Source organism: Microcaecilia unicolor, chromosome 9 (genome assembly GCF_901765095.1).
Source record: "Microcaecilia unicolor chromosome 9, aMicUni1.1, whole genome shotgun sequence".
NCBI classification, from domain to species: Eukaryota; Metazoa; Chordata; class Amphibia; order Gymnophiona; family Siphonopidae; genus Microcaecilia; species Microcaecilia unicolor.
In genome coordinates this window covers 89955719-89977449 of record NC_044039.1, presented here as the reverse complement: position 1 = coordinate 89977449, position 21731 = coordinate 89955719, and the positions used below count along the sequence as shown (strand labels likewise).

General features: G+C 41.0%; 1 protein-coding gene across 1 annotated transcript in view; it reads right to left on the bottom strand.

The window, feature by feature from the left end:
• The window catches only part of THBS1 (thrombospondin 1), an 85962-nt gene that overhangs the window by 6010 nt on the left and 58221 nt on the right, over positions 1 to 21731 (bottom strand). Inside the window, exons 11-19 of the mRNA XM_030214147.1 lie at positions 19428 to 19580; positions 16933 to 17151; positions 14131 to 14238; positions 10101 to 10260; positions 9149 to 9267; positions 7206 to 7440; positions 3811 to 4038; positions 2670 to 2941; positions 247 to 344 (exon numbers count right to left, since the gene is read on the bottom strand). Of these exons, the coding sequence (XP_030070007.1) occupies positions 247 to 344; positions 2670 to 2941; positions 3811 to 4038; positions 7206 to 7440; positions 9149 to 9267; positions 10101 to 10260; positions 14131 to 14238; positions 16933 to 17151; positions 19428 to 19580 (1592 nt within the window). The remainder of the gene's footprint in view (positions 1 to 246; positions 345 to 2669; positions 2942 to 3810; positions 4039 to 7205; positions 7441 to 9148; positions 9268 to 10100; positions 10261 to 14130; positions 14239 to 16932; positions 17152 to 19427; positions 19581 to 21731) is intronic.

The following is a 21731-nucleotide window of genomic DNA, read 5'->3' as shown; positions in this document are numbered from 1 at the left end:
AGGTTCTTAGCCCAGGCCTTGGGACACATCAAGCCAATCTAGTTTTCAAAATATCCATAATGAATGTGGGTAGGACAGATTTACATATACTGGAGGCAATGGGTGCAAATTTATATCATGCGTATCTGTTGTGGGTATTCTGAAAACCTGACTGGCCAAGTGTGTTCCAAGGACTGGGTTGAGAACCCCTGGTTTACAGTGAAAAATTCAACTATGCTTGGATTTCTGCTTTTGTGGTTCACTTACCGAATGAAACCAGTCTTTGGTCTGTGGTTGAGATGCCATCTATAGGCAGTGAAATCTTTCCAGCCTGTGTGACTGGGGTCATGCCATAAAGTATGAACCTGGGAAGCAGGCATAGGAATTTAGAAAACTTGATAGCCAGATAACAGGATAAAATAGTATACAATTGCCTTATTAAAATAGATTCAGTTTGAAAACCTTTAGAACAGAGCAACTAGATTGGAACGTAGGCAACTGACTCTGGGAAAAGGTGACTAACATAGCAGATCTAAAATGTTGAGAATGGCCGATTTTTCACACTATGTGTCCATAAACAGTTTGTAACTTTTTACATAAAAAAGATGGGGTTTGGACTGTTTGCTCTAGCACAATTAATTAAAACCTCATTTTTTTTTGTTTCTGGTGACTTTAATCACCTTTTCCCAGAGATGGTCACATAGAAGGGATTTCAAGGGCCTTTTTACAAAGGCGTACTGAAAAATGTCCTGCGGTAGCGTAGATGCATGTTTTGGGCGTGTGCAGAATCATTTTTTAGCGCACCTGTAAAAAATGCCTTTTTAAAATTTTTGCCGAAAATGGACGTGCGGCAATATGAAAATTGACGTGCATCCATTTTGGGTCTGAGTCTTTACCGCCAGCCATTGACCTAGCAATAAAGTCTCATGCAGTAACCGAGCAGTAATGACCTACGCGTGTCAAATGCCTCTTGAGGCGCACCAAAAATGAAATTACCGGGCGGTAACTCCATTTTGGTGTGCGTTGGGTGCTCATACACATTTACGCAGATTAGTAAAAGGGCTCCTCAGTTATTTATAGATACGTATTTACTTTCTATTCATAGGATTAAAAGATATCAACTAAAGACTTCATGGATAACATGGAAGTGAAGAACACTAAGCAGCAAACCGTAGTAGTTGTGATAATATGCATATTTTTAAGCTCCATTTTCTTAGCAATGAACATATAACACCATTACTTCATATTTGTATTACACAAATATCAATTTACACAAATAGATTCATAGCATCTAAAAAAAATACAACCAATAAAATAAAATATAAAACCAGAAATAGAACCTAAAACTTGAGTGCTCCTGTGAAAATCTGCATATTTAAATATTTATTAAGTTTGTGAATGAATCACTTTTTTTCCTATTGCAATTGCTTTTCCTTTAACAAACCTGGAGCCCAGGTTAAGATTGCCAGTGAGTGATGAATACATAACTTACTTAGGGGATTAGTTAGCAAGGTTAATTAAGACAATAACATATGATATTTGCTTCTTTAACAAGCATTAACTCCCTAATTCTATAAAAGCCGCCAAAAATTGCCGCACACAATTTAATTGAATAGCAAGCCAATTAGCACCAATAGTTGACTTTTTAACAAGCAATTATTGGCACTAATTAGATTTAATTGCCATTTACGCATGTAAATTTAGGAGCAGGATCTGTTTCAGTTGTTGCAAATGGCCACACCTAAAGGTAGGCATGATTCCCGGGCATTAGCGCTATTGTGTCAATCATGCCTAACTCTAAACAGGGCTTATAGAGTAGCATCACTTCATACTTGCCCATATTAAACATCATCTGCTCTCTCTTTTCTGTCTTTCTGCCAGTTTGCAGTCCTCAAAAGGGCATGGCCTTCTTTTCCACATATCTTTACTTTCCTGTCAAGTGTCTCTTGAGGTATTTTGTCAAACACTATCTGAACATTCAAATAAACTATATCAAACAGCTCATTCTTATCCACTATGGACAAAATTCTAGATATTGCGATGAAAAATGGGCACTGATAAAAATAAGCATACTACCCATGGGATGGGTCTGTGAGCGGAGAGTGAGTGTGCTCTGCGATAATCGGTTAGTGCCGCTACATTGCAAAATTAGGGCCATTAGCTAATGGGAAAATTAGCATCTGGTCATTAATAATGAAAATTGGAGAAAACAGCCATTTTACCCCGGTGTTTACCAGCATGGTCTTTGCATACTGGTAAACAGCCCCTTTATGAATAGTAATTTTGGTTTTTTTAGTATAGCTTTAATCATTTTGCCCAGGACCGATTCCAGGCTTACCAGTTTAGTTTGTTTGGATCGGTCTGGAAGCCCTTATAAAAAAATTGGTGTTACACTGATCTCCCTCCAATCCTCAGGTATCATAGTTGATTTGAATGATAGAAATGTAAAAAATGATTCAAATGTAATATGCTTTATAAAATACTTGTAGATTTTCTCTTTTTAAAGTAGTAGAAACACTGAAGGTGAAAAGTAATGGCACACTATGCTCCAGTGTGGACAATCTGAAAATTGCTAATTCCTGTGGTAAAGTAAGATGTGGTAAAATGCCAACTTATACCGCACTTTAGTGACTACCTTCCTTGTTCCTCGATAACCCCATAATGTATGAGAAGATTCTTCAGATATGTACCTGCCCGGTGGTGTTTCCTGTGTGCCACAAAGCATTCCTTAAGTGTTCTCCAGGACCTGTGGTGGAGTTGACCACCTTGATAGAGAGGCCAGAGTACCCCTGAGCTTTGGTTGGTGTATTGTCCCAATAGGTCTGTGTGATCTGCTTCCACATTACGACGTAGAACCGACTGCTGGACTGATAACCAAATACAAAACCAGCATAATCATCATCTCTTTCAGTGTTTATGAAGAATGTGCCACTGAAGTCCACAGCATTGAACTCATCAAAACCTGGAGGCAGTAGACAAAAGCAAGAATTTTCTTAAGACTTCCATTATCTTTGTGAATTCAGCTACTTGCTAGTCGTCTTTTATGAAAAGCTAAGGATTTTAATATGAACTCACATCAATACAATAGTACTACCTAGTTTTGATAAAGTAAATCATTTCCTGGTATTATCTTTAACGTGCACAACATTATGGAGACAAATTATCTAAATTTTGGATAAAAATTGCATACATTGGTTTTCTTTGTATGCAATATTTTGGCTGGTTAAGTTCAAAGCGGCCAAAAATAAACTGGATTGTCAATGCCAGTCTCCGGAAAAGCCTGGCATTGAATATCCAGCGTTACCACCGACCACAGGCGTTAGCTGGGCTAAATCCCGCGGTCTGAACACCGGCCCCCAATATTCCTTCAACTAGGAAAAAGGAGAATCCAAACTTTTAGAATGTATATTTGCGTTTCTAAATAGATTAAATCTTGCATATAGCTGGGTGCTACTCAATTATTTGAAAAATAAACATATTCATTGCTATACTGGATTGTAATCTGCATTAAACTATGGTTATATAGACGGAATATAAGCAATTAAGGGAGAAGTTATCAACATGGGCTACTGTTAAATCGTGTTATTTTACCACAATTTTGTGCAATAAGACCCTATGCTAAAATAACCCAACTTGTGGTAAAATAATCTAACTTAACAGTAGCCCACATTGATAACATCCCCCTAATTATATTAAAATTTAATAAACCATAACATTTCCATTTTTCTGACTTTCACTCATCCTTGTGTATAGTGAAGAAAAATCCACATATGATTCTTTTTTGCGGCTTTAAAGTCAAAGAAATGACTTCAAGATTTTTTTTTAACTCACCAACAGCAATGCCAGGGTCACAATTGACTGTCTGAACCAGCTCTTTGCCCTGGTGTCTAACTACCCAGTTGGGATCAATCTGAGATGTGCCCTTGGGATCCAATGGAACCATCTGGAATTTGCGGAAATCAGTCTGACTAATTTCAACATTCTCAGGGCAGACGTCATCAACATCTGGAATCTTATCAGCATCAAAATCATATTGACAAGGATCACCACGACCGTCACCTGAAAAAACACACAATCCGTCAATAAATAATGGTGATAGATATAGGCAATAACAATCAACCAACAGCTCATAGGGGATGTGCAGCCCACAAAATTTTCATAGGGATGAGCAGCCCACAAAATGTTCATTTTGCTTTAGTTTCCTGTGTCATTTATGGGCATTTTCATTTTGCTTGCTCGTTTCATTTTAGGAGCAACATCGTTAGTAGTTCACACTCTTTCGAAAGAGTGTCTACAATTTCCCACTCCTCCATACTCTTCAACAATTTTCATTATTAGCAAATACAACACAGGCAAAAAGCAACATTTAGGGCCCTGTTTACTAAGCTGCACTATAGGCATGCTAGCGTTTTTAGCGCTCGCAAATGCTAGTGACACCCTTAGGAATATATGGGTGTCTCTAGCATTTAGAATGCGCTAAAAATGCTAGCGCACCTTAGCAAGCAGGGCCCTTTGAGTTTTATACTTATTGCTATATTGAAATTTCAGATTTTTTACTGTTTCAGGCAAAAAAAGTGACAAAACAACATGGGAAATATTGTTGACATTTCATTTCCCATATTCCACGGTTATCCACTCCTACTCTAGCTGAGATAATATTTAACCATCTCTCTGACTTCATGTGCACCTGTCTTTAAATTAGTCCCCTTACTCTCTTACCTATTTATGGGGCCCTTTTACAGAGCGGTGGTAGGCCCAACACGGGCTTACTGCTCGTTCTTTCAGGACTGCTGGTGGCCCAACCCAGCAGCTGGCGGTATTCCTGCCCTGAGCGTGCACCATTTCCTGGGGAAAAATCCCCCCCCCCCCAGAAATGGCTTGCATGGCAGTAACCCAGTGGTATCAGGCATTGCCGTGTGCTGCCCAGTTACCGCTGGGTTAGCGCAGGTGACCATGCAGCGCATACCAATGTGGCTGTGCTGCAGATTTCTGCTGGGAACACCCCCCATGGTAGAAAATAAAAAATTTATTTTCTAGCATGGGATTCAGTGTGCGCAAAACTCAGAATTACTGCCGGTTGCCCGTGCTACCCTGGCGGTAGTGCCAATTTCGTGTGCGCTACCCATGTGTTATTCCTCCTGCAGTTTTGTAAAAGGGACCCTTAGTTTTATTCTTATTAAAGTTTGAGCTGATGGATTGAAATCCAGTTTTCTAACATAATTTTGGATATTAGATAGAGTTACAGATCACAATTGAGATACAGGTAATATGACAGTAATGTCATCTGTGTATGTATTTTTAATCTCAATCTAGTCAAGAGCCTCTCCAAGGTACTGCATAAGCAAATTAAAAAGTGAGGGGAGAAAGGGGAACTTTATGGAACACCACTCAGAGATCTCCATCTCTCTGAAGAGATCCGTTCTTTTTTTTACTGTCAGTCAAAAAAACCTCTACGCCAGGATAACACCCGTCTTTAAATTCCAAAATGGTCAAGGATTTCGGCATACTCATTCACACCAACCATAGATCAGATGTAAATGCTTGCACCTAGATCATTAATGAATGTATTTAGATTATAGTATTTTACGATTTATCCACCGTATTCTATATATGGCGCCGAGATTTCTGTGTGGAAATCAAAGCATATTCCATAAGAATGTGCATAACTTAATTAGTTAACAAGCTAATCAGTGCTGATAATTGAATGTTAAGCAATTATCAGCACTGATTGGCATTCATTAAAATTTACGCACACTACCCACTGAGCGTATTCTGCAAAGCGATGCGCATAAATTCTAATGCACACTGCCGAAAAGGTGGCATAGCTATGGGTGTGGAATAGGCAGATCATGGGCATTCTGGAAAACTACACGCAGGGTCATATAATACACGTGCTCTGTGCCTAACTTGATGTAAATAGTCATGCCTAGAGATAGGTGCTGTTATGGCCTCTCGCCGTATTCTACATACCGTACGGGAATTTAGGCTTATTCTAAATTGAGGTGTAATTTATAGAATGTGCTTAGGTGAATTTCATTTTAGCACCAAATTTTTAGGCATGATATATAGAATCTAGTCCCATGTGTCTAAATACACTCACTGTCCAGCTCCCCTCAAACTGCACTCATGTGAACACCTACCTCGTCGTGCAGCGCGCTGTGAAAGCTGCATGCATCTTTAGATCCAGTTGGATGGAGTCTGACGTCGCAGCACGTTGACGTTACAATGTGCTGCGACGTCAAACTCCATCCAACTGGAACTAAAGATGCATGCAGCTTTCACAGCGCGCTGCACGACGAGGATGAAAAAGTTAAAGATCGCGGCTGGGCTAGCGGGGGGTTGGGGTCCCCCGCCAGCTGAAGCAATATTTTAAAAAGCCGGAGGAAGCGGACCTCGGGGTAGGTGACGGCGGTAGGCGGGGAGGGAGGGAGTGTTAACGGCGGTGGGGGGGGGGGGGGGGTTATAATGTGCCCCCTCACTCTAGCCCCTGCCCCCCCTACCGCCGAACCTCAGATACGCCCCTGGTGGTGGGTAGTGGGTTTTGGGGGGCTCAGCACACAAGGTAAGGAAGCTATATACCTGGGAGCTTCTTTTGAAGTCCACTGCAGTGACCCCTAGGGTGCCCGGTTGTTGTCCTGGCATGTCAGGGGGGCCAGTGCACTACGAATGCTGGCTCCTCCCATGACCAAAGGGCATGGATTTGGTCGTTTCTGAGATGGGTGTCCTTAGTTTCCATTATCGCCGAAAATCAGAAATGACCAAGTCTAAGGACGACCTAAATGTTAAGATTTGGGCATCCCCGACTATTATCAAAACGAAAGATGGACGTCCATCTTGTTTCGATAATACAGGTTTCCCTGCCCCTTCGCCGGGACGTCCTGCGAGGACGTCCTCAGGAAAACTTGGGTGCCCCTTTCAATTATGCCCCTCATTGTGTGCAGACTACTCTATCAGGATTGGATGCAAACCCTGGTTGTTTACTAATACTTTTAACTAACTTGTTTGTATTCTTTCCCATTGTTGGGTTTCTTGGTTCTACCTTATTTTTATTTATATGTTCCATTTATATTTGATTTATACTGTTTTATTTGTACATGTATATTTTACATCACTTGGAGCCTTCTTGGTTGGGTACCTCCTAAATGAAAATACCAAACAGCATACGAGACTCAATGTATTGAAGCTCTAAATGTGTTAATGTTCTCTGCTGTACTCTCCTTACTTACCATTGGTGTCAACCTGGTCTGGATTGAAAACTAATCTGCAGTTATCCTTGTCATCAGTGATTCCATCATTATCATCATCAGAGTCACAGGCATCACCTTTACCATCTTTGTCATGGTCAGCCTGATTAGCATTGGAGACATAGGGGCAATTATCCAAGTTATTTTGATGTCCATCTTCATCTATGTCCTCATTGCTATCACACTTATCTCCAATGAGGTCAGAATCTGAATCGGTCTGGGAAAACACGAAAGAGAAACATGTCAAATTTCATTTTCATTATTTGTAGGGCTTCTAATTAAAAAAAATATATTTAATTTTACACATTTATAGGCCGTTTAAATCGAAGCAGTTTACAATAAATCCTACAAAATAAAATACAAAACAACAAAATACATGCCATCACTGTATCATCTCAAAACCTTGCAGCAAAAATTGTGCCATTATACAACCAACTTTACATAAATGCTTCCACAAACAATGTAGTCTTCAATAGCCTATTAACTGCAAAATTTCAATGATTAATATCAATTGCCCTTTTAATGCATTCCATAACTGCACCCCAGCCACAGAAAAAGCAGAAGATCTAGTCTCACAGTATCTAACAAGAGACACTACATCAGATGACAGTCACATTGTTGCTTCTGACCTCAAACTCCTAGCAGGATGATACACACAAAAGGTATCTTTCAAATGTTCTGGTGCAGATCTATAGATAGCCTGACGCACATAACAAAGAACCTTAAATTGTGTTCTACTCTGCAATGGTAACCAATGTAACTGTCTCAAAATGGAAGTAATATGTATTACACCTGTGGCTAATCTAGCAGCAGAATTATGGACTAACTGCAATGCCCTAACCCTGGGGTCTTTGCCATACCAAGATAAAGAGCACTGCAGTAGTCCAGATGCAATAACACCATACTCTGAATAATCCCACAAAAATCATGGGGAGACAACATTGGTTTAAGTCTAAACAACAGGGTCGCCGAGAGGGGGGGGGGGGGACAAAATTCCCCAGGCCCGGGTCTCGGGGGGGGGGGGGGGGGGCGGCGCTGCCGCAGTCCGGCCCGCCCACCCTCAGTCGCTCCCTGGCATTGAACTTTAAAGCTTTAAAGCGCCTCACCTTCGAAAGTGCAGCAAGCAGTGGCAGACCACTCCTTCCCTCTGTGTCCCACCCTCGACTGACGTAACTTCCGTGAGGGCGGGACACAGGGAGGAAAGGAGGCCCGAAGGGAGTGATCTTCTGCTGCACCTTCGAAGGTGAGGCGCTTTAAGTTCAATGCAGAAGGTCCGGAGGTGGAGGGGGGCCCCGGCGACCTCGGGTGGTGGGGGGGGCGGCCTTGTCCCGGGCCTGGCCCAGTCTCTCAGCGGCCCTGCTAAACAATAGACGAAACTGAGCAAAACAAGTCTGAAAAACCTTGGATACTTGATCTTTCATCAACAGTTCAAAATCCAGAGCCCCCCTCCAATGGGGAAACTGATTCAAAAATAACCCCCTCCAATTCCAAACACCTGAAAGAAGTTATCATATGCATCACAGAATCATCTTATAAAGTGCTCTCTGCACTCTTCTATCTGATGCAGCAGCTGGGTTTATGATCGTAGGTTAAAGCCATTCACTATCCCTTGTGTTTTCTCAATTAACAAGTATCATATAAAATTGATGGACATAAATCCTTATTTCTCCCTGAAAAACTCTTCCCTACATTCCATTATTGCTGACTGATGTGGGAAGTTAGACTGCATTATGGCCTGAAGCCCAGGGAATCTTGCCCCACATGCCCCCCCCCCCCTTCTTGGCAGCCCTGGGGCAACAAGAGTTTACTTCTGGGGCTGAGGAAGGGGACAGACAATTTTGGTAAATTTCACCAGGTATCAGCTATGAGTATATGAATACTTGTAATCTTATTGCTTAATACATTTTTTCCAGCTTGAAATTTACCTGCTCTGGGTTGTGTTCCATTGGGCAGTTATCACAGTGGTCTCCAAGACCATCCTTGTCTGTATCTCTCTGGTCAACATTATGTACATAGGGACAATTGTCGTTTTCATTCAGAACACCTGGAGATGAAAGTCAGGAGGTTAAAACAGGATTTCCCCTAAAGATCATAGCAGAACATGCAACACATAGACGTCTATAAAACATACCAGAATGCCAGCTTAAACCATCAAATCTTTCTAATATTCATTCCTAGAACTGGAAAATAGAGGGCTCTCTCCCAAACGGGAATAATTAGAGAAAATGATGGCAGATGGGAACCACAAGGCCATCAAGTCTGCCAGTTACTGAAACAGTAAAGCACAAACTCATTACTGCCGAACTGCAATTCTAACAAATGATTTCACCGAGTGATGTGCCACAAATCACAATGATTTTTGGCACATCATTCAGATGAATTATTTTCTTAGAATAGTAGTGTGGCAGTTCGCTGTATTGAGCATATGTCGGATAGATTAAGCAGAGCTGACACAGGGGTTTGCAAGCCTATTCTATTCTGAGCATTTATATCCCTCCCAGTTTCAAATGATATGATTCTGAGCGGTTTACAGATGAAGAAATCAACTTATGATGAAGAGCTACAACAATCGCCATATAAACCTAAAGATCATAATATCCAGAAAAGAGAATAGATTTTAAATACTTTTGAAACAGTGTACATGACGACAAAGCTGTAATCTATAAGGGAAGACTTCTAATATTCCAATATTTAACTGCCTGAAATGTTGATGTTCTGAAGTGGGATAGGAAGGGATAATGGAAAGAAGGCTTGTCTCTATATATGTTTTCCCTAGGTGTGTCTCTCTTTTCTGGATTACCAGAAGGTTGGTTTTCTTTCAAACCAATGCACTCTATAAATATCTGTTCATTCAAGAGTTATCAGATAGATGCTTACTATCCCCATCGATATCTACAGCACAGGCATCTCCTTCTCCATTGTTATCTGTGTCTGTTTGATCAGGGTTGTGATTGTAAGGGCAGTTATCACAGCCGTCACCCACGTCATCCTTGTCAAAGTCGTATTGCTGGGGGTTGAATATGAATGCACAGTTATCCTGTAACAGAAAGAAAATCAGACACTGTCAACATGGAAGAAGAATTTAAAATAAATATGTAAAAATACTCTCTCTATCCATTTTTGACCTGTAGATTTATATACAAAAACAAAACGTTCTCTCTAACATGTGCGATACTTATAACTTACGTAGAAGTAAAAAATGAATTTTTCTATTTTGAAATTAGGGAGCCATTACTTAATTCAAAGTGCCTGCTGGTATAAATGAAATGCAGAAGCTAATGTTTACAGAAAGTGGAGGGCCTGACCCTAGGTGCCTTAATTTTAGGAGCTTAAATTTAGAAGAATTTTTAGCCAAATTTAGGGGGAGGGGTATTTATCAAGCTGCATTAGATCACTAACCTGCATTATTTGCCCCTTAATGCATATTTCAGTGTCCTAACGCAGTGCTATTTAGTTTACCCAGTGGCACATAGTAATGAGATACAAAATATGCAAGAAAAAGCATGTAAAGCATCTAATTAGTAAGCAAATATTATAACTTGGCTTCCGGTGAACACTGGGTGCACACCACAAGCCTTATTATAGTCAGTAAAATAACATCAGCAAAAAAGTGTTATTTTACCGCCAAGGAGCACTGGGCCATGTTGGTGGTTCCCTCTAGGCTAGGGGTTCTCAACCCAGTCCTTAGGGCACACACAGCCAGTCAGGTTTTCAGGATAGCCACAATGAATATGCATGAAATAGCATCTGAATGCACTACCTCCAGGGTATGTAAATATATCTCATGCATATTCCTTGTGGTTATCCTGAAAACTTGACTGGCTAGGTGTGTCCAGAGGACTGGGTTGAGAACTCCTGCTCTATACTCTAGGGAATCTTGAATGTAGGCCTGGGGAGCTTACAGGTGGAAGGGGGAAGCCTTCTAGGGGGATGGAGGGAGGTACCTCTGTGGTAGCATCTGGGTGAATATCCTGGTTGGGAGGGGGGCTTGCAAGTGGGAGTGGGGCTTCAGGCATATAATTGGGGAACTGAGGCTGGGCCCTTTAAGAGATGCTCGGGAGATTTGGGCTGTGGCTTTACAGCATGATGCTCCTGGGTTGTGAAAAAATGCTGCTCCCAAGCAGTTACTCTTGTTACACAGGCGACATCAACCTATGGTATTGAGAAACTGCAGGTCGGTGACTCCTATGGTAAATCAAGGTGCAGTAAAAGCCTGCCTTTTACTGCACCTCGGTAACTATCCCCCTTAGATTTTTACGTTTTGGACCAGATTCCTTGAGATGAAAATCTGTACTAAGTGTATTTTTACTTTCATGGACCTGACCCTATCCACTATTTAGAATCCCACATTTATAAGCCTAGTGAAAACTAACAGCTAAATTTAGGAACCTTAGGGGGTGTTTTACTAAAGCTTAGCTCGAGTTATCTGCAGCAGGGACAATAGGAATAAGATTGGCCCTGCTGCAGGATAACTCGAGCTAAGCTTTAGTAAAAGATCCCCATAGCCAGTTTTCAAAGCTGCCAATTTAATTCCAAAAGTTAGGCTCTTAAACATTTGAAAATTGATCCACAAGTGTTTGAGAAATGTGGACTGCTCAGTAAAAAAAAAAGAAAAGAAAAAAATGCTTTCTGAATGTTCAGAACTAGTTACTGTGCTCCCCAGTAATATGGCAGTATTAGAATAAACTAAACATGTTTTTTTTACAAAGTCTGGGGCATCTTTGCAAAACACATCCTTGTGTGTCATGGATGATGTTCAAAAGCTGTGAGTATTCACAAAAGGAGAACGTACATCGACTGCAGTTTTGCCAAGTTTGCAGGTAAATAAAAAGTACAGAGAAGACAACCACAATGATAAAGAGGATGAGATGACTCCCTTATGAGGATGGGCTAAAGAGGTTAGGGTTATTCAGCTTGGATAAGAGAGGGCTGAGGGGAGATATGAAGGTCACAAGTACCTGGCAATCTAAAAGAGTAAAATAGATTTCTTGCTGCTTACTTTAGGAATATACACAACAAACTGTCAGTGGAGCAGCTCACACTTATTTATGTTTTAATGAGGGGATGTCTCATACGGTCACACAGGCACTTCTTTTTTGTGCTTCCTTAAAGCCTCAGCTTTAGTGACTCAGTTATAATCATTGACTACCCCCAACCACCGATAGTGCTGTCAACCACCTCAAAATCAGAGTTCTACAGTAAATTAATCCATATTTCAACTGTGCTTATATAACAAAAAATTCTTCTTTGGTTCATATCATTTTTTTGTAAATTTTTATGCACTATCGTTTGTAGCTTATATACAGAGCTTAAACCCGTGCAGAAACAATGTTTATACTTGTCAAGCAGGATCAATGTTTAAACTTATCTGGCTGAAAAACCCCCCTGCTGCTTTATTATCTGTAACTCATGCTGTGGATTCAGCAGTCCTGCATTGTTTAGATCTCACTTGTCAGCATTCCATTAAACAGCCGGTGAATGCTTTGTCCCGACAGGAACCTGTTTCGCGGTGCCTCGCTTTGTCAAGGGAACTTGCATATACTTCACCAGCGACGTGCAGACACAGAGTCATTCAGTGTATAAATGCCATATAGCTCCAGGCATTATTTACAACGTTCAGTGCCGTTGGCAGCAGTATTTGAATATCCCCTGAAGAAGCCGTTGGTGAAATTAAGATCCCCGTCGGGATTAAGCTTTAAAGATAAGTGCTGCAAATTCTGTGATATAACAGTGTTTTGAAGCTTTGGAGAAGCGACTTTGAGTAGTATTGCACATTATTATGTAGAAGTTTGTAAGCTAAAAAAAAAAAAAAACTAACATTTTTTGTGTGTTTTTGACCTATGATTATAAAGGGGCCAATCTTAGCGATAAGGCAGTTGTAAGCATAACAGCCGCATAAGTCATTGAGCTTGGCCAGATGAGGTCTTTCTCCCTTTCTCATATGTGCTCCCTGCTGTCACCCATTCTCTCTCTCTCATATGTGCCCCCCTGCCTTCATCTACTCTCTCTCTCTCATATGTAACCCCCCCCTCCCCCAGCCTTCACCCATCTTTGGTTCATTTTTATATCAGTTGAGCATAAAGTAGCAGAGGAAGAAAAAGCTGAACTCATCATGCCTAGTTGTGGGGAAACAGGGACCTTGTTGGAGGAATCTGTGCTTTACTGAGCTTCTGCAGGATGGAAAAAATAAGTTGGCAGGCCAGGTTTTGGCCCACGTACCGTGGGTTGGACAAGACTGCAGTGAAAGGAATGCTACTACTACTAATCATTTCTATAGCGCTACTAGATGTACACAGCGCTGTACACTTGAACACGAAGAGACAGTCCCTGCTCGACAGAGCTTACAATCTAATTAGGACAGACAAACAGGACAAACAAGAGATAAGGGAATATTAAAGTGAGGATGATAAAATAAGGGTTCTGAACAAGTGAATAAGGGTTAGGAGTTAAAAGCAGCATCAAAAAGGTGGGCTTTTAGCTTAGATTTGAAGATGGCCAGAGACGGAGCCTGACGTACCAGCTCAGGAAGTCTATTCCAGGTATATGGTGCAGCAAGATAAAAGGAACGGAGTCTGGAGTTAGCGGTGGAGGAGAAGGGTGCAGATAAGAGAGATTACCCAGTGAACGGAGTTCTCGGGGAGGAATTTAGGGAGAGATGAGAGTGGAGAGGTACTGAGGAGCTGCAGAGTGAATGCACTTATAGGTCAATAAGAGGAGTTTGAACTGTATGCGGAAACGGATAGGAAGCCAGTGAAGTGACTTGAGGAGAGGGCTAATATGAGCATAGCATGCTGTGACTCCTTCCACTGGTACTTTCATTTTGTATCAGTCTAGTTAAATTTAACCAACCTTTCAGTTTTCATCAATATTTTATCTTTGATAATAACAAAATATTTATAGTGCTTACCCTGTCATCAGTGATCCCATCATTGTCATCGTCACTGTCACAAGCATCACCAATTCCATCCTTATCGTAATCTTCCTGGCCAGAGTTAGGAAGGTTGGGGCAATTATCCTTGAAATGAAAAGAAACAGACATTTTACAGCTTCCTTAAATTCCACCCATTACAACTATCTGTATGGACATCTAGGGGGTAATTCTATTAGGAGTTGCAAGTACGCACATGATGGCAGGTATTCTTGTCATTTATGAATGTATTTGAACAATGGCACTCACTTGGCAGAGTTTGGGCGGAGCGTTTACAACAGTTTTGTGGCAGGTGCAAGAGCTCACAACTAAAATACAAGTGCATATTTGACTTGCTACAGACCAGATTTAGTAAATGTTGCTCAAATTTGGGAGCTGGAAAAAAAATTAGCACCCAGAACTGTTCTATAAACGGTGCTCTGGGTTGAGCACCCTTTATAGGACAGTGCGTACTGTCGATTTCCATCCCCACATTTGGGTGCCAGGACTATGCCTGCTGAAATCAGGTGTAATTCCTGCTGTCCAACTTAGGCATACATCTGTAGTATTTTATATCTGTGCAGAAATTTCTAGAAAGCCCTGATGTCCATGCCTCTCCCATGATAATAGTAAGAGGATTACCATACAGGACTCCAAGATGTAAGATCACCAAACATATAAAGAGGAATCCAATAAAAGTTATATGGAAATATAATGTTTGATTTTAACAAAATATTTCTAAAAAGCAAGGAAAAGACCTCAAAACGCCCAACCGCTTACTTTCAGTTTTCAGCGGCTTTAACTGGGGGCATGGTTTTCATCACTGGTCATAAAAACCTTGCTTGGAAAGAATTATTTTAACTTTTAATTTATTTCCAAATAGATTTTAACAATTTTGATCTTTTTAGAAGAAAAGTTTTTTAATATATTGACAATGTGTGTGGTCTAAAATCACTGCATACACATTCAAATGTGTGTGGTCAAAAATCACTGCATTCACATTCAAATGCCAAACCAGACATGTTTATCTGGAAGGGGAGTCGAAGTTGATATTCTTACTGTCTAAGTGTCTAAAATGGGTCCACTCATGGGACACAGCTGTCACAGTGTTGTTTACAGTGGCGTCTATTTCTGATTCCACACCTTTTCTAAAATACATGGGATATTGTAGACATCCCAACATGAAAATCTCTATTCAGATTTGTGTGGCCTTTCTAAAATGCCACTCCACACAAATGATAAGTAGAAGTAATAAGTTCAAAATTGCCATTTTGGCCTAGCGCCAAACATATACTGCCAAATATAAACACTGCAAGCTAAGAGGTAGCCTTCTAGTTCCCATTTAACTACAGTTCCTCAGAAATGAACTGGGTCAGTGCTGTCAGTTTTGCGATAATTATGTATTGTCTAGCAAAACCATTAGGACATAACTGGTTGAATTTTAGGGCAATAGGTTTGCTGGCATTTGTATCTAGGCAGACTGGGTGGGCCCCGTGTTTTTTATTTTCTATTTTCTACTATGTTAATATATTACTAATGTTACAATAATGCAATAATTTGCGATTAAAATGATATCAATAGAAATCAAAATAAAACATGGAAAAGAAAATAAGATGATACCTTTTTTATTGGACATAACTTAATACATTTCTTGATTAGCTTTCGAAGGTCTCCCTTCTTCCTCAGATCGGAAATAAGCAAATGTGCTAGCTGACAGTGTTTATAAGTGAAAACATTCAAGCATTACTATGACAGTCTGACAGGGTGGGAGGATGGGGGTGGGTAGGAGGTATGCATGGGGACATCAAAGCATATCATTGATATTCTAACAGGATGGGTGTGGATACTGATTCTGTGGATACAGAATCAGTCAGAATGTTTGAATATTTTAACACCCAACAGAAAGGACTTAACAAGGATCTGGGGTTCCTAGCCCATTATAAACCATAAAGCTGTATGTCTCTGTTGATCACCCTCTCCTCACCTATCCACACCCATCCTGTTAGAATATCAATGATATGCTTTGATGTCCCCATGCATACTTCCTACCCACCCCCCTCCTCCCACCCTGTCAGACTGTCATAGTAATACTTGAATGTTTTCACTTATATACACTGTCAGCTAGCACATTTGCTTATTTCCGATCTGAGGAAGAAGGGAGACCTTCAAAAGCTAATCAAGAAATGTATTAAGTTATGTCCAATAAAAAAGGTATCATCTTATTTTCTTTTCCATGTTTTATTTTGTTTGATTTCTATTGATAACCTTAAGAGTGGACTAACACAGCTACCACACTCCTCGATTAAAATGAAAAACCAATATTAGTGGCTGAGAAAAACTGGCAGTCAATCTAGTCACAGGATGACGGTGAAAGAGGATAGACTCAAGAACAAACTAGGGAAATATTTCCTTAAAGAAAGGGTGATAGATGCAGGGAACAACCTCCGAGTGGAGGCAATGGACATGAGGTCAGTATCTGAAATCAAGAAGGAATGGGACAAAGCACACAAGAAGGGATTATAGAGCTTAGTAACTGGTGTGGATGGGTAGAATGGACAGGTCATATGGCTTTTATCTGTTGTCATGTTCTATGTTTCTTTATGTCTGCACATAATGCCAGTTTTTCTGTGAAATTGCAATATCTTCTATAATGAACATGAGCAGTATATTTCTGAAGGATTAATCCTTAGTTTTACTTTCTACTATCTGTAAGTTAAGCTCAACTATTCATATTGACTTTACTATACAAGATATTTTTCACTAGCTCTGAGGCAATCTTATAAAACATGTACAGTAGCTTACTTTATTGCAGTGATACGTGGCATTAGCAACACAAACGAGGTTCTCATTTGGCCACCCATCAAGATCTGTGTCTTCTCCACAGATGACACCATTTCCAGCATAGCCTGGTTTGCATTCACACCGGAACATTGGATCTGTGTAAACCCCAAGATAAATGCACCGAGCATTCTTATGGCAGTTATGGGTTCCATCAGTGCAGGGATTCTGTGGCTTGCACACCTGCAAGAAACGCAGAGTTTAACAGTTTCCTTCATTCGCATGTGGTCTTTCAGTACATGAAAAAAAACCCCAACCATAAACATCTCTCTATATAGATAGAAAAAAAAAATGCTTAGCTGGCCCTTGTTATTCAAGCAGAGGGTAGTGATGCACCTGTGTAATGGTCCGCATTATAAAGGGTTTATTGATAGTTACCAGGAGAAAGCATTACTCTCTAGGAATGTGAAAACAAATTATTCTAATAGCATATGTTTCCAACTTTTAAAAAAAGAATTATCCTTTCCCAGATCTTCAAGTCAGAAAGTCTAGGAATGAATGTATAATCACTTCAAACACTGCTATAAGAACATATTTTTATTAAATCAGTCCTTGTTTTCTCACTGTTCAAATCTAAATATTAAGGTTTAAGTTTAGGTTTATTCTTGATTGTCCATTATACATAACATTCTATATTTTACTACTGAGGGAATTTTGCGCAAAATATTTGAAAATAATCCAGTCCTGGCAAAAGGGCAACATCTCAGGTTATATCCTTCTCCTCAGATACTTGGAGCCGAAGTGCTGCATTTTGCTTTTCATGTTTTAAACTGCATAAATCTAGCTTCAGGAGGCAGTACAGAATGATAGTAGCCCAAGGTGCTGCGCTGTCATTGTCCTCTTCACAGTTCCAAATTCACTAGGATGGTGAGTCGAGGGACCGAGGGGAATGATGCATCACCTTTACCATCACTGCCACTGCCACACAGAATCACAGAAGTTTTTTTACATTTGTACCAAGCCCCAGTCTCTCACAGTGATTCTATGGGCACAGACTTCGATGGGAAGCACTAAATTTTGCAAATCATATTCATGACTATGAAATTGTGGGAGAACGGGGACTCTGTTTATTATCCAACTGAATGTGTAACTCACATATGTCAATATGTATTACTGGTGGTATTTTACTATATAAAAAGGTAACTTTGTATTTTTGAGAGAGACAAGGAGAATTGATTTGGAAAGTCAAATAAGTGTGGTGAAACTCCTATGTAAGAAGACATACCACCAAAAGCCTGTCCAATTCCTTGTTTGGCAATCTGACCTCTAGTGGTAGTACCACAAGATTACCACTAGGGGCCAGCAGTACTGTTTTTGCTGCAGGCAACCTGCAGGGTAGGACTGAGTAGGGATCACTCCGGGTACCCCAGTGAGCCCCAGACCCCTTGTGATGAGTTTGGGTACCAGGGGTGAGGGGATACAATAAGACCCTCAACACATGTTTTAGGAAGGGGGTTCTTCAATGAGGAGGGGGTTTCCTTTCTTTAGCCCCACACTGGGGCTGAGTGTCAGGCCCATTGGGTAACCAGGATATTCAGGTCCCCCTGAGGGAGGAGATCTAGGGATGTCTCCGGCTGGCGGAGGTCCTTTAATTTTGCTGTGCAAAGGGGCATTTTTTATACTCTTGAGAACAGTTATTTTTCAGCAAAAACAGGCCTGCAAAGTCTGTACTTGCACATTTATTTTCACATTTTTATGCATTGAGCTGCTTTGCATGATTTTGCATCATAGCAATTCGTTAACATCAAAATTACATAAATCTGTAGGTGATGTAATTTTATATAAGTGCTCTTCACATGAACATAGCACAAAACATCTGAACTTGGTGATTTTACACATTTCCAAGCATTTTTGCACTTTAGTACATAAGTCTCTTAGATTTCAAGCCCTCCAGAAATGGGGAAATACCTGCCGACCTAAGTGTAACTTGAAAGGATTCTTGAAGACTTTTCCTTTTGCATATGCCCACCATAATTAAAGAGTACGTCTATAATATACTAACTAACTCATTTAGGGGCCCTTTGAACTAAGCAGCTAAGTGGCCTGCACTGTGCCCATCACTGGTCTTTCCCACACGCTGAGGCCACTTTTAGTGCTGCCAGGAAATGGCAGATTTTTCTATTTCGGCAATAATTGCCACATGCTAATCTTCCCATTAGCATATGGCCATTAGCACGAGGACTTACCGACACCTATTTTATAGGCGGTAAGGGTTCATGCGTTAACCACATGCTAATTGGTTAGCATGCAACAATGTAGCTGTGCTAACCAATTTGTGTGGAACACGCCTACTCTGCCCCCAGACTTGTCCCCAATGCTAACAAATAAAAATTATTTTTAGTGCATGGGTAGCGTGTGCAAATGAAAAAAAGTACACATGAGCATACCCCATGGTAGTGTTTAACCTGCTTACAGGGCCCCTAAATAAATACAGAGGAAATCCAGGGTTGTGTCATTACCTGTTTGTTTGCTGTGGCCTCTTCAATACCTTTGCCAAATGGCTGTGCCCCAGTGAAACGAGGGGGGCAGGGAAGGCAGTTGTATCCGGGATCTGTATTTTCACATCTGTGAACACCATTGTGCACAAAACAGGTGTCTGGAACTTGTTTACACTGAAAGAGGGAAATAATGTGTCATGAAACAATTTTTTAAAGTGAGGATGTAAAGGTCTTCCTCCTAACTTGAAAAGAATTAGCTCCTTTGCAACTCTAAAATAACTTCAAGAATCCAGAAGAGAAGCATACCAAAGTTCTAATTTTAAATAGTACCCTTTCTCAATCTGTCTTGATGTAGCCCCATCCTATTCCCAGGGCTGGCATTAGGGGGTGGGAAACAGGGCAATTGTCCTGGGCCCCAAGCTGAAAAGCCATAGACTGAAGGCCAGCTTTTAGGCCCCCTCCTCAATTTTTGCCCTGAGTCTCTGAATGCAAACACCTGCCCATTCCCTCCTCTCTCTCCCAAGCCTGAAAAAGAACACTTACCACTCAGGTTTCTAGGACTGTTTACTACAGTCCCAAATAGGAATCTACCCAACAACTCCCTCATTAATCAAACACTCCTCCTAACCCCAATACAGAAGAAGGGACTTTTAGATATGAGAAGAAAGGCTTTCTTCTTTCTCAAAGGGCAATTTATTTTACAATTTCTTTGCAAGTGTGTGGTAAGGATTTCCACTGTAAAATATATATTCTTTGAAGCTGAATAGTTTTCATTTCCTATTGAACTCAAACTGGTTCTTTCATACGGACCCTGGGGTTAATAGTACAGGATTGAGGGGTTAGGACCCTCTATGTTATAGAGATGGCTAGGTGTATTTCATAATTGTCTTTTCTATTGGAAAATTCTTGCTTCTGGGTTTACCTGATTCGCCCCTGTTATATGCGAGATGGAAGCACCCTTGTCTGCTTTACATTCCTTTAGTTGAATGGTTTGTCCATTTTTGAGTGTACTTTGCTTGTACAAACGTAGTAGTATATATCTTGATATTTTAAAAGGCAAGATCAGAAGAGCAGGATAGTGATTAGAGCAGCAGAAAGTGAGGAACAGGGAAGCCAAGGTTTAAATCCTGCTGACAATCCTTGTGAACTTAGACAATTTACTTCACCCTCCACTGTCTTAGGTATTTACTTACAAGATATTCAAAGGCACTGAAATGTTAGCAGCTGCTGCTACCTGGATAAGAGCCACCCAGTAAAATATTTAGCAGCACTAACTGCTTCAGCAACAGTGGCGTAGCCAGACCTGCCATTTTGGGTAGCCCAAAGTAAACATGGGTGGGCCCTTCTAAAACTTCTCCTCCACTTTTGTCCTGTATCATTCTCCCTCTCCTCTGTCCCCTGATTCAACAGCATCTCTCCCATGGCTGTTGCCTGGCAACTCCCCCTCTTCCTGAACACCCCTTCTCTCCCCTCCATACTCTACGTGAGAACTGCCGGCAGCAGCAGTGATTCACAACTGCAGCCTTCAGTGGCTCTGCAGGCTTCCCTCTGCCTCATTCTGCCACAGAGGAAACAGGAAGTGCCATCAACAGGTTGGGAAATGGCAAAGGAAAACCTGTGGGGCTGGGAGAATCTGTGGATGTGAGTTGCTGCTGTCTACAGCAGTTCTCAGGTATACTGGGGAGAGGAGGGAGGGTTCAGAGAGACGGGGAGGGGCAGATGCTCGATCTGGGGCTGGAGGAGAGGGAGGCAAGGGAGTAAGGTGGCTGCTGATGGGGTGCTCTGGGGGCCTCATTGGCCCACTCGGACCCACCCGTAGCAATGCCACTGTTCAGCACTATCTGGACAGTACCAGGGGCAGGCAAAACCCAAGCAATTTGAGGCAATTTTAAGACCACTGCAAGTTAGACATATGCCCCAACAACCTTATAAAGTTCGCTCCTCAACAATTCATATCAGACCTCACGAAGCACTTGAACTATAAACTACAAAATGGACTCTTCCCAAAGGATAAAGGAAATATTCTACTCACCCTACACCCAAGATGCTAAGAAAAGTACAAGTGACTTAACCAACTACCGCCCAGTAGAATCCATTCCTCTGATAACCAAACAACTCACCAACTACTTAAATAAATTTTCAATACTCCACGACTCCCAATCAGCTTTTTGGTCTAATCACAGCACCGAAACAGTACTAGTTACTCTCCTGACTAAATTTAAACAAGCTATAGCAACAGGCAACAACAACATACAATTTGAAAGCGCAACCCCCACTCCGTGAAAATGCAAAGGTCTCAAATACAAAACCTACTACGCATCCAAC